Source organism: Podarcis erhardii (genome assembly GCF_964252035.2).
Source record: "Podarcis erhardii genome assembly, chromosome: Z".
Lineage (NCBI taxonomy): Eukaryota > Metazoa > Chordata > Lepidosauria > Squamata > Lacertidae > Podarcis > Podarcis erhardii.
In genome coordinates, this window is record NC_138504.1 from 44,547,924 (window position 1) to 44,561,949 (window position 14,026).

The window sequence follows — 14,026 nt, forward strand, 5'->3', positions numbered from 1 at the left end:
GCACTTACATAAATAAAAAGGCACTTGTATGATATTGTATCTACAGCTCCTACAGATGCTACAGCTGGAAAGATTAATTTCATTTTCACTTATATGCAAACATAGAGAGCCGGGTTTAGTATGCACTCAAAGCTCCTTACAAGTTTTGTTCACTCCACCTGCAGACACAATCCCTGCCAACACCAGAAACAAAAGGTGGCAGCAAAAAGGGGAAATGGACCCCCCACTTTCATAATGTTGGAGCAGGTCAAAGGCCTGACATGGTCCAGCATCCTGATCCTAAAATAGCCAAGCAGACATTCACAGGAAGCATGAAAGCAGGGCTTGAATGCAACAGTGCTCTCCCCAGTTGCAATTCCCAGCAGCTGATGTTCATAGCCATTATGACTAGTAGCTGCTGACAGCCTTATTCTCAATAAATTTGTTGAATCCACTTTTAAAGCCTTGCAAGTTGGTAGAAGTAAACTACACAGTTCAGTTCAGTGATGTGTGAAGTACTTCCTTTTATCTGTCCCAAGTGAGGAAGAAAAACATATCCCAATCTGCTTTATCCACACAATGCATAACATTATATGCCTCTATCACGTTCTTCCCACCATCACAACCTCCTTGCCCTTCCCCCAAACTAAAACATGCAAAAATAAAAAATTATAGAAAGAACTCTATACTCAACACAGGTACCACAACACCGGCACTACTCTTCTTGGCAAAAGCAAAAAAGAAAAAGAAATAACAGTGGTTTAATCCCCACTACAGCAGCTGTGCAAGCAGAACTGTGGCAATTTACAGCTGAAGTTAAGGTGGAATCAATTACTGTTCCTTGGATAGGTTATCACAAAGCTACCCATCATGAGCATCTTATACAGGTGAGAGGAGTTCAGACATCACCTGTGTCTCCCCCTTGCCTTCTCTCTGAAGAGACTACTATTCCAGAAGTCTCTCTTCTCAGTCCCAGAAAGTCTGCACAGTGGCAAGCGGCAGCTTTTAAAAAAGCCTTAACAACAAAAAGCCTTGAAGTGATAAAGCTTCGATTTGCAGGGTGCTGCAATAACAGATTTGCTTTCTCAGTGCAAACAGCAAAAAACAACCCCCCCCCAAATACCACTGTGCTGCTGATACCTGCTTGATGAGTGTGATCAAACTTTAAAAAGCATCAAGCTACAGTATATGTTGTCCCATTGCTTTGTCTTTATCTGACTGAATATAGCATAGAAAAGCCATGCTCTTCTGACAGCACTGAAGTCTTCAATTCACATGTTTTGAGTTATACAAGAGATAATGACAACAAAGGCATGTTGAAGTTGTCACCCTATTTGTCATCTAGCATTTACCCTTGCCCTAGAGAGAACATCCCTCCAAACTCCCCCAGGCCACACTTTGCTGCTCTTGTCAAATAATTTAAAAAGGAAATTTGGCTACACAGTACCCAGAGGCAGTGGACCAGCCTGGAACTTTTAAGAGCAGTGGAGTTTAATCATGAATATACTCAAGGCCAGAGGCAGCTGATGTCCCTTGGGACTGGTAAGGCAGAAAGCACAGGCACCAAGGATAGGTGGGGACAAAACCAATAACAAGCAGAGGCAACTAATCCTCATTTGGTTTGGCCTCTTGCTGCATTCTACAATGAGAAGGAAGCTGACCCAGTCAGGGTCAGTCAGGTCCACTCCCTGGGTTAGTCATAAGCAAGAAGTCAGGCACATAGGGGCTGGCTGAGGGCAGAATGAGGTCCGTTCTGCCCGGACACTGAGGTCCAGCTCCGAGGGCCTTCTGGCGGTTCCCTCACTGCGAGAGGCCAAGTTACAGGGAACCAGGCAGAGGGCCTTCTCCGTAGTGGCGCCCGCCCTGTGGAACGCCCTACCACCAGATGTCAAAGTGATAAACATCTACCTGACATTCAGAAGACATCTGAAGGCAGCCCTGTTCAGGGAAGTTTTTAATATGTGACATTTTAGTGTATCTTTCATCTTTGTTGGAAACCCAGCCAGATGGGCGGGGTACAAATAATAAATTATTATTATTATTATTATTATTATTATTATTATTATTATTATTATGGGGCAGTTAATTCTGATAGACCAGCATTCACTGCTCAAGGCATATTCCCTTTACAAAGAAATAACCCCAAATAGCCCTCCTCCCAGGCTAACCTGACTGCTGCCTATGATCTGGCAGAGAAGCCCTCCTCTGTTCCCTGTGGTGGAAGAGTAGTTGGCAGTAACTAGGGAGGGCATTCTCTGTGGTGGCACCCAACTTGTGGAACACCTTCCCCCCACTGAAGTTTAGCTATCCACCTTCTCCTGCTGTTTTCTGCTGGTGTATGAAGGTGTTATTATTATTACTATTACTATTCCAGCAGTCATTTTGCCTTTGCTGGGTAGATGTTTTTATCTGAATATCATTTTAACCTGTCATGCCTGCTTGCTTCCATTGTATTTTGCTGTGGTTTTATAGCAAGGCTGTAACTTATGCAGAAAAGCAGTGTGAATAAAGATACAGGTGTGGATATATGGATATATACATAAATCAAATCCACTTATGACCATAGATAGAGCAGTTGGTCAGTAATCAGCATGGTGCTGATAACACCAAGTCTGCAGGTTTGATCCCAATGAGGGACAGATGCATATTGTAGGGGCTTGGACTAGATGACCTTCATGGTCCCTCCCAACTCTATGATTCTATTATTCTTTTGCAGAAGAAGCTGAATGAGGAGGGTGACAATAAAAGAGGGGTGTCTTTGAGATGGTAAAGGGGAGAATGGTGGTCACTCACCATGACGGAGATGTGGAGAATATGCATCTGTTCCTCCACAATCTCTGATGGCTCCTGCAGGGTCGGCGGTGTGTTCCTAGAGAGCTGTTCAGCACTGCTCATAGAGACATGGAAATAGAGGGTGCCATTTTCCAGCCACTGCTGCTTCCAGTGTACCAAGGAAATGTCAGAAACCGTTCCGGACATCTCTGCAAGAACATAAACAAAGAGTTGTTCAGTATATTTAGATACTGTTGAAAAGGGCTTCTTCCTGGGTCTCTCTCAGCAACTCCCATTCTCAACAGTATCCAAGCTTAAAGATTATGTAACTGCATGTAACTGCTCAAAATATCATATAATTGCAGAGTTTGAAAGGATTCCCAAGGATTTTCTGGTCCAACTCCCTAGAATGCAGGAATCACAGCTAAAGAATCCCTGTCAGATAGTCATCCAACCTTTGCTTAAAAACCTCCAATAAAAGCCCACCACCTTCCAAGGTTGCTCATTCCACTGTTGAACAGCTCTTATCATGCCCTTATCATGCCTTCCTCAACCTGGTGCTCTACAGATGTTTTCTTCTACAATTTGCAACACTCCATCTGTTGGCCGTGCAAGCTAGAGTTGATGTGAGTTGTAGTCTGAAATACCTGGAAGGCATTAGGTTAGGGAAGTCTGCAACATCTTTCACAGCAAAGGTGTCCAGTGAAGCCCTCTGCATTATGGACCTTCTGGGAAAAAGGCAGGGGGATCCTGCCCACCCTGTGGCCAAGTTCACACATAATGGGATATTATGATTTCCCGCTACATGAATAAGGAGTGTGAATGCCACACTCCCACCCATTATCTCTTTCTCTTTCAAAGCTTCATACAAAGATTGTTGATTCTGGTTTCAAACAAAGCTTGAGTTTCCTGCAATGTACAAGCAGAGGCGTACCTAACGCCTCCAAAGCTGGGAGAGATCATGGACCAGAAATTTAAAAAGTTTGCATTTTGTTGCCTTTTGCATCCCAGAGCCATTGGAGTTTGGTTGCTCTGCTCCTCCTCTCCTCCCCCCCCCCTCTGTTGGTCTGTCTGTCTGCCTTTCTGCCTCCCTCCTTCTGCTCACTGCTTTCCCTTTCACCTCCCACCTCTTCCTCTTCCCTTTTCCTTCTCCTACAAATCAGTGCCCACTCTGCTGCAGTGATGGCTTATGCCAGCAACTGGATTCCTACACTGAGGTGAACAGAGGAGCCTGCATGCCTTGCCCAGAGCAGTGGAGGAGCAGCCCAGGGTGGACTCCGAATCACTATGAGCCAGTGTGGAGAAGCACAATTTTTGTGCCCCCACCCAGGCCTGCGCCCTTGGCAGTGGCCAACCTGACCAACCCCTAGGTACATCCTGTGCCCAAGCTCAGGAACTGTTTGTTTAAATTCTAATTTTAGTGAGAATAAACCAGGATAAAACAGTGGTTTCAGATCACTAGATAAACAAACTCCTTTGGATGGCAGGGAGAACAGTGGCCTGTCAGAAATGAATGCTTCAGGTCTTCTCTTTGCAGCCATGAAAGAGAAGTGAGAAGGAGGAGCACACTGAGTCCAAGGCTCACTACAGCTCATTCACATGGCACAATTATGGGGAAACTTTGTCCCTCCAAATGTTCCTGAACTACAACTCCCATCAGCCCCAGCAAGCATGGTCAATGGCCAAGGTTGATGGATGTTGTAGTTCAGGAAAATTTGGAGGGCCAAAGGTTCCCAACACCTGACATAGCAGGAAAACATGGATTCCCATTATATCTTAATCAAGCCACAGGCTATTAAGACAGGAAAACCATTTCAAATCCTTATATAATGAGAAGCAAGTCATTCACAATGTCTGGCTTCGACCCTTAGAATTGAACCCCAGATGGTTTGGTGACCCTGGGCCAGTTGCCCAAATTTTAGGTTATTCAATTTGATGCAACTTTATTAGGCCACTCGTATCTCAGAAGCTCCTGGTGATAAACACGTATACACTGCACGCAAAACCTCTTCCAAATAACAGCAAATTAAAACTAGTACAAACATTGCCAACAGCAGAACATAAAACACTCAACCTGCTTAGGCTCAGCTACCCAAAATGAGCTGAAACTGAAAGATCCTACACCATTTCTGAAAGATACTCATGAATACAAGCAAAAGGAGCAGCCATGCACAATCTTCTAGTCTTAAAAGGGGCTTGCCCCTGGCTTCAGAATTAAGATATGCAGTAACTGCTCTTGGAAAGATTGTAGCCAACAGCTACAGACTTCAGTATTTTAAAATTCTGCTCGTGTCAAGGACTCGTATGCCCCTCTGCGCAAGAGAGGTTTTCTGCTCCACGTAAGTTCATTTTCCTTTCTACAACACTGGCCCCCAGCACAAACTCCCCATTTTGCAGTACTGAAAAGATAGCTGATGTGAGTTTAAGCTGGTGGAACAGATATGAACAGGCAAAGCAGACCCTATCTAGAAAGTGAAACCCTTTGCGTGGAGATTAGCTTACCTGTCCATCAGACTTATCCCCCTCCACCCCCTCACAAAATTCCCACTGTTCTATAGCTGCCTGAATACCCAGCTGCTGTTTTCCCCCTTGACAGAGACAAGGTTAAACCATTATTGCAAACTCCCTTACTCAGCACTTTGCTAATTATTCTATCGACATATCCAAGACAGAGGCATTGCCACTTGAATCCCCAACGAGGACAGTTAGTGGCCCAGGTCGCTCATTATCCAACCAGGAACAAGGACAGGAAACACAAACTTCCATCTAATGGTCCTATCTGAATACTTCAGGAGAGCTGGGGAATAAACGCCTATCAACAACAGCAACATAGGTAGCTGCCTTATACTGAATCAAACCCACAGGGTCATCTACCGCAGTACTGTGCACATCGACTGGACTGGAAGCAGTTCCCCAGGGTTTCAGATGGGAAATCTCTCCCAGTCCTGCCTAAAGATGCCAGGAATTGAACATGAGACCTTCTGCATGCAGGACACATGCTCTTCCCTGATAAATTAACAATGCTTTGTTTGCTTGTTTATTAAAAATGTGTATTCAATCTTCCTTGAAAGCTTTTAAGTGAGTCAACAGATATCACATGTGCCAATATAATACCTGGGCCAGAATATAATTGTCCTTCCAATTCTGCACTTCACAAAAGCTCACAATACAATCCTCAACCCAAATAACATGCCAAAATGCAAAAAAAACTGCAAAATTTAGGACAAAATAACCTCGTGTTGATTTTACCTCAGAGTACTGTAGGAACGGGTCATTACGGACTTATGAATGAACACGCAGAAACTGACGTAGCAGAAATACAGTGATCCATCCAACGCTACTCATAGATACACATTTAGAACTTGCCTACATCAAACTGCATTGGTCTCCTGAGTCATTCCTGAACATCCGTTTGTTTTGAAAAGCATTTCCTAGGCACTACACTACCCACTGCAACACTTCTGACTCTTCATCGTTCAGGCTTTTCATTACCATTTCCCTCCCACTCTCTCTCGCTCTCTCCACCCCCCCCCTTCCTGTTTCGTATGTTTAATAAAGACAGTAAGCCCTGTGGGCAGGGACTGTATTACTGCTGCTTTCTGTGTGGCGTCTAGGATGTGAATGATGCTAAACAAGCATTAAATATTAATACTGATAGCAGTAGACAGCAGACTCTGAAATTGTGAAGAAAATATGGAGAACAACCAAGTGGCACACACAGAATGAAGACAGGAGACCTCATGGCTGGGTCACAGTTTCTCAAATGTTGTGGCTAAGGAAGTTCATGGCAGAGACAGAACCCAATGGGCACTGTGGTGCAGCGTTCTGCTTCCCAAATGGGGAGCATCAGTGCTGCAGCCTGCTAAATGCCACCTCACTTGCCCACCTGCACCCTGGCCACATCACAAGCCTCTGCCAGAACAAGGCAGAAAAGGGAAGTTATGAGGAAAAGGAAAGTTAAGGAAGAAAAGGAAAGTTATGGGGAATGGAAGTCTCCTTCCTCTGAGGTTTAAGGCTGGAGCAGGCCAGGAGTAGAATTAGAGAGAGAAAAGGTCGTTTCAAACCAACTAACTAGGAACAGAAAGAACAAATATACAAGAAGAAGTCTGCTGTAGGTGCATGTACAAGAAGGAAGGATGGATGCACATGCAGCCTGGAAGTGGAGTAGGGCACAAGTTGAGTGTGAAAGGAGAAGCAGGAAAGGAAGACCCTCCAATTGTCCATTTTTCCCAAGGGCATCCCTGATTTAGAGAAGCCATCCGGGTTTATGATTTGATCCTGGAATGTCCTGCTTTTCCTTAGAATGTTCCTATTTTCATTAGAGAAATGTTGAAGGGTATGGAGTTACGTTGGAAGCTGCTAGGGTAGCTGGGGCAACCCAGTAAGATGTGTGGGGTATAAATACAGTGGTACCTCGGTTTTCAAACGTAATCTGTTCTGGAAGACCGTTTGACTTCCAAAACATTAAAAAACCGGAAGCATTTACTTACGGAAAACTCAATACGGAAGCTGCATGGCATGTTTGACTTCAGAAAAGCATTCAAAAACCGAAATGTTCAACTTCCAAGACGTTCGAAAACCAAGGTACCACTGTAGTAAAATTTTCATTATGGAATGGGACGTCCCTATTTTCATCAGAAAAAATGTTGGAGGGTATGTCAAGGAATGACAGGAGATGATGACAACTACTTTGAATGGCATCTTTGGGCAAGGGAGGGGGAAATATAAAAGAACCCTTCCCCACTTTAGAGCCTAAAATAGGAAGGCTAAGTCCAGGGTCAATGTATGGACTTACCTATAGGAAATTTAAGCTATAGAACTCCTTGTTGTAACAAAGATATTGTTATGGCAAAGAATTTGGCAGTCTTCAAAGATGGATTAGGTAGTAATGGAAAATGTTTCTAGTAACTGCTAACTGATTAGGACAAACTTTGCATCTACCTGCTATACTAATTGTCACCTCTCAAGCAGATCCTGGAGGTAGAAAGTTTCGGAACTGCAAAGCTTGTCTAATTAGTATCCCTTCACTGTTAGTAGTGGATTGAAAAAAGGGAAACCTTACCATAGCAAAGTTTGGGGTGTGGGGCATTGGGGGAAATAGCCAGAGAATTTTTTTCACTCCAGGTCACTTCATGGAGTTGAAAGGCAATGTGGCAGAAAACAATGCTCTTTCCTGCTTCATCACTACTGTTCAAAAGGGGGTCCTCACAACCTCATGCTAAATAGGCAGCGAGTGAGCTCAAAGGTTTCATGGGTACCGGAGAGGTGCTTGTGGCTGTTGTTGTGCTCATAGGCACCATGCTGGCAACTGCAGAATTACAAGGAAGCATTCAGGGCCTTTGGCACTATCCCCCTCATTTCAACTGGATGGAAACACTTCAGAACAAATGACTTCCTTTAAATATTTAGGGACGTGGTTTGGGCATGCTTACATTACATTGGGAATTCTTACATCCAATGCATACTATATTACTATTTTCCAGAATTCTACTTTTCGGGGAAGAATTGAGGGTTCTGGACAAGACTAAGGACATCCAGATAGTTCAAGAAAACCTTTAAATGCCCCTTTACCTCTTCCACAGGGGACAGTAGTTTTATATGCCGGAGAAGCCACAAAGCAAGCACCTTTGGTTGCTAAGGCTTCTTAGCTTTGCTTGGTTACTAAAAGGTATTAAGGACTGGATTCTGATAAGAAATCAAAATGATCCAAGGTTATCCAAACTACGCTTGTTGGAACAAGCTGTAAAAACTGCTGATAAGTCTTCTTGGTATTCCAACCTAGTCATCCAATATAAATCAACACTCCCCACACCTGGCTGAAATCCATCTAGGACAGCTCAATCAGGGCAAAGCAATAAATATGTTTAATCTATAGTGCTTGTAATAAACATCTCCCAGTACATAGAGATTAAATACTCTTAAGTTGCTCCTTGAATGAAAACTTAAGCTGCATTCCTAACCACACTTACTAGGGAGTAAGTGCCATTGCTCAGGACTGCAGAGTCTGCTGTGTTTTGGGAAACCATCAGATATGATGCCTTCCAAAATCTGAGAAGGCTTTTCTCAAAACTGCATCCTCCATCAGGAGAGAATGTGTGCTTGTGGAACAAAATGAACAAAATGAACAAATCATTTATCTGTTAAACCGCCCCCGCCCTGATAAAACAAGGTGAAAATGACTTTCTCCCATCAAAAGGATATTTCAGTTCTGCCTAATTACAAAGGAAAACTGAAGCACCGTTTTTTTACATGGACCTTGGTATTAACTATAGTTGGGAATTGGCAAATCAGTCAATTTCAGTTTCTCATTTTCCAAGACATTCAGTTATCCAAATCAGTTTGTAAATTTTAAAAAGTCTTTATGAAAATTCATCAAAACTTTAGTGTAAATGTCTCCTTATATACACATTTTTGCAAAGCTTATTTTCTCTTTTAGAGTTTCCATATTATGATGCATCTGTGTATGTCATTTTCATTATTACATGCATTTTATGCAAACTTTAGCCTAGTATATGCATTTTTGCACACTATTTGATTAGAAAGTTGCAGCACAGAATTCAGAGAAGTATTAATTTCAAAGGATGGCAATGTCACATATTGTTTCAGTATGTGTAGATTAGGTATGTTAGCCTTTAACTGCAACCTTGATCACATTTGTGCCCCAACCCCTACTCATAATATAGGGTTTGCCATACGTCTGGAATTTCCCGGACGTAGCTAGCCGGATTAGTCATCAGAAACAGTGTCTGGGTGGAAATCGCTTAAACGTCCAGGAATATCTGGACATATGGCAACCCATGTTGGCAGTGTTGTTTTTGGTGATCTGCCTTAGCACAAAAACTTCATTTTTTTCAGACTTTGCTCAACAACGGTTCTTTCTGGATTTTCACTTTTTGAAATGTGGCACCCCTTTCATAATACATTTGGCCTGCATAGCTAGCCATTAGAGCAAATCTTCTGAAACTCAATACTGACTGTTGGGGGGGGGGGAGGTATTTTGTTGTATTTTAGAGTATATTTTCATTCTGTTGAAACAGCTAAGTTTCAACATGAACTACCGTATTTTTTGCCCCATAGGACGCACTTTTTCCCCTCCAAAAATGAAGGGGAAATCTGGGTGCGTCCTATGGGGCGAATGGAGGCTTTCGCTGAAGCTTGGAGAGCGAGAGGGGTCGGTGTGCACCGACCCCTCTCGCTCTCCAGGCTTCAGGAAGACATCTGCAGCCTAGGCAGCCCTGCAGGAGGTCCGGCAGGGATGTCTAGGCTGCGAATAGCAGCCTGCTTCCCAGAGCTCTGAAGCAGAGTTCCCCGCAGGGCTCCCCACACTGCGGATAGCAGCCTGCCTCCCGGCGGGCAGGTCGCCCTGAAGCAGAGCGCCCCACGCGCCGGACAGACATCCGCAGCATGGGGAGCCCTGCAGGAGTTCCCCGCAGGGCTCCCCACGCTGTGGATAGCAGCCTGCCGCCTGAGGCAGACATCGGCCAGCCCCACAAGCTCGGGGGACAGCAGGGAGGCGCAGCGCCGTTCCTCGACCTGGTTCGGTTTCCCTGACCCGCTTTTGGGGGGGAAATAAAGGGAATTTTTTTCCCCTTTATTTCCCCCCCAAAAACTAGGTGCGTCCTATGGGACGGAGCGTCCTATGGGACGGAAAATACAGTAACTTTTCTAACACTGCCACTGTATACTTAGTGGCTGTTTTCACTATAATCAATCCCCCATAACTACAAATCTCTGAATTGAGTACCCAAGAGAAAACTTGTGGGTCACACTGGGTAGTTCAGTGAAAAATGTCAGCATGAGGTGCATGGGCAGCAAAAAGACAAATCCATATTAAGAATTATTAGGGAAGCTTAATATAGTTAATGTCCCATTGGTAATATGTGCTGGGCATGAGGGTCAGATTCAGGGCTCTGTCAACAGAAGCATCATTTTCGAAGACTTGGGGATTAATAATACTGTTCTACTCTGCCTTTGTAATATCTCATTTAGAACACACTGTACTTTTCCACAGATAATTTGATTAGATAATGCAGGACCTAGAAGACTCAAGACGCTGTGCAGAAAGGAATAATGATGATCAGAAGGGAATCCACGGATTCTTAATCTCTGAAACAAGAGGGGGAACAATTGCCCAAGCTTTCCTAGGCCAAACAAGCAGAAAGAGCTTTGAACTAAAGGGGGAGAGATTTATGAAAATATGTGAAAGAACTTCCTACTTAATCTTATTAAAATATTTGTACTTTGCCTTTTGATCTACAAAGTCATACAAGGCAACTAATAAGAAATGTTTAAACTACAACAAAACAAGTATCCGTAAGCACCAATAAGACACAATAAAAAGAACCACCAAAGAAGCAAAACTCAACACAGCTATCAGCAGCAATAATTCATTAATAAAAATCTGTATTGTAAAATCCCAAAAGCTGGACAGGAGAAACACCCTTGCCTGGGGACAATAGTGGGATGGGCAAGCTGCATGGAATCACAGATGGGGAGAGCACTGTTGCATTCAGGTCCTGCTTGCAGGCGTCCCATGAGCAACCTACAGTAGTTGGCTTATGTGAGATCAGGTTGCTGGACTTGAAGGACCTTTGGCCTGATCCAGGTTCTTTTATATGTTATGTTCTCTCCTGAGAACAGAGTGTATCAGCTGGTAGAGGCATATAGAGCAGAGTCTTCAGGGAAGACCTTAACGTACATATAAGAGAAAGCAATTAATCAGGTACCCCAGACCCAGATTGTGGAATAAAGTACTTTGGTAAGATATTAAATTGCCTTCTGTGGTTTTCAAGGGAAGTCTCAGCAAACATACACTCAAGATGCTTTAGGTGTTGGCAAAACCATGGTTTGAGCTTCTAGACAGGCAAGCCAGGATCTTGAACTAGTTGTTTGCCTCTCCCACCATATGCTAAGAGGTTGGCTTCACAGATTTCTAAGTCCACCCCCATCTCCACAGTGCAGAATCTTTTTGAGGTGCAGAAGTTCACTGCCCACCTACCCGAAAGCACTGGGAGCTGTCATCAGGAGATTTGGAGTAAAGTGTCACCATTATGCAGATGACACCCAATGCTAACCTTTTTATCCATCTGAATCAGGAGAGGAGGCAAAAGTGCTAGGCTAGTGCTTGGAGGCAGTGATGGGCTGGATGTGAGCCAATAAATTATATCAAATTTTTGAAAAGTCAGAGGTGTTATCTGTTCCACATTCACTAGTAAAGGAGGTAGAGAGATGGCCTGTTCTGGATGGGAATGAACTCCCCTGGAAGGATGAGGTCTGTAGCTTGGAAGTGCTCCCGGATCCAGCACAGTCAGTGGAGGCTTTTGGTGGCCTCAGTGCCCAGGGTTGCCCACTTCCATCTCTGGCTGATTCACCAGCTGCAGACCTTCAGTTACAGGGAACCAGGCAGAGGGCCTTCTCGGTAGTGGCGCCTGCCCTGTGGAACTCCCTCCCACCAAATATCAAAGGAAAAAATGCCTACGAGACTTTCAGGAGACATCTGAAGGCAGCCCTACTTAGGGAAGCTTTTAATATCTGAAGGACTATTGTATTTTAATATTTTGTTGGAAGCTGCCCAGAGTGGCTGGGGAAACCCAGCCAGATGGGCGGGGTATAAATAAAGTGTTGTTGTTGTTGTTGTTGTTGTTGTTGTTGTTGTTGTTGTTGTTGTTGTTAGACAGGAGTGAGTTACTCACTGTATTTCATGCTCCAGTAACCTCTGGACTGGATTACTGCAACTATTGTGGGGCTGCCATCGAATATGATTCAGAAATTTCAACCAGGTCAAAATGCAATGGCCAGATTAGTGGCTGTGGTTTCATTTAGTGCCTATATACAGTGGTGCCCCGCAAGACGAACGCCTCGCAAGACGGAAAACCCGCTAGACGAAAGGGTTTTCCGTTTTGGAGGCGCTTCGCAAAACGAATTTCCCTATGGGCTTGCTTTGCAAGACGAAAATGTCTTGCGAGTTCCTGCGGGGTTTTTTCCCTCCCCCCCCTTTCCTAAGCCGCTAAGCCGCTTATCAGCTGTTCCGCTGATAAGCCGCTTAACAGCTGATCGCTAAAAGCCGCTAAACCGCTAATAGCGCTAAGCTGTCAATGGGCTTGCTTCGCAAGACAAAAAACCGCTATACGAAGAGCCTCACGGAACGGATTAATTTCGTCTTGCGAGGCACCACTGTAATCCCTGTTTTAAAGTAGCTGCACTGATTGCCCATTCATTTCCAGATACAATTCAAGGTGCTCACATTAGTGTTTAAATCCCTAAATGATTTAGGCCCCAAATATCCAAACATCCCTACAAACCTTGTCTGCAGAGGGAGGCAATTCACCTAAAAATGGCAGCATAGGAGAAGGCTTTTTCTGTGACAGTCCTTAAACTGTGGAACTTCCTACTGAGGTGCATCTAGCATCTTTATTGTACATCTCCTGCTGTACGCAGTAGGCACACCTTCTTACCTTGACCTTTGACAGGTAAGGTACCTTGTTTTGTGGGATCCACTTCTTTTACAGAATTTATTTTATTCTGCTCCATTTAGATGAATTTTACATGATTTATTGTATTGCTTACATTTGCTTTTAAAACTGCATATTCAATGTAGCCTGATCTCATGATGAAGGGTGGGTTTAAAAAAAATCTTACAAAATAAAGTATTATAATAAATAACTATGGCTTAATGATATGTGAATTCAGTTATGAACAGCAAGCCACAGCAGGAAGCGTGGTTTACAAATGACCTTCAACTTTGATGTCTTGGACTGTTAGTCTCAAAACAAATCACAGTTTGCGGGCAGAGTTAGGTTCAGACATTAAGACAATCCATGGTTTGGCCAAACAAATCATGGCTTTCCATTATGCCTGAATTTATCCCTTGTATAAATTCATCTGCCATCAGGACAGAAGGTTAGGCCAAATGGTTCATTATTTTCCAATTTGGAAACTATAAATTAACTACTTCTTTTTTCTAGCTGAAAAAGCTGAGTTATCTCAGAAACCAAAATGTGGAGTGTAATATGTTCTCCTGGTGAAGTATGACTTGTAGATAGAATGCAATTTCTAGCATTCCCACAAAAACCTTCCAAAACAGGAGAGGGAAAACAGGAGCACAAGTGAAAAAGGTTTGAACAGTGGGACAAGTTAAGCTAATCCACCCAAGATTTCACACACACAATAATCATTTTGCTTTTGAAAAATGTGTTCATTTTAGTTCTGACAACAGAGAAACAGTCCATAACCTTTGGTAGTGAAACATTGAAAAAGCACTAAAGCTTCAAATAAA

The 14,026-nt window shown here is 43.6% G+C and overlaps 1 protein-coding gene across 2 annotated transcripts in view; it reads right to left on the bottom strand.

Annotated features, from left to right (window-relative positions):
* The window catches only part of ASTN2 (astrotactin 2), a 658,777-nt gene that overhangs the window by 506,929 nt on the left and 137,822 nt on the right, over nt 1–14,026 (bottom strand). For both annotated transcript variants that reach the window (XM_081847443.1, XM_081847444.1), the window contains exon 2: nt 2,773–2,960. In XM_081847443.1, coding sequence (XP_081703569.1) covers nt 2,773–2,960 — 188 coding nt within the window. The remainder of the gene's footprint in view (nt 1–2,772; nt 2,961–14,026) is intronic.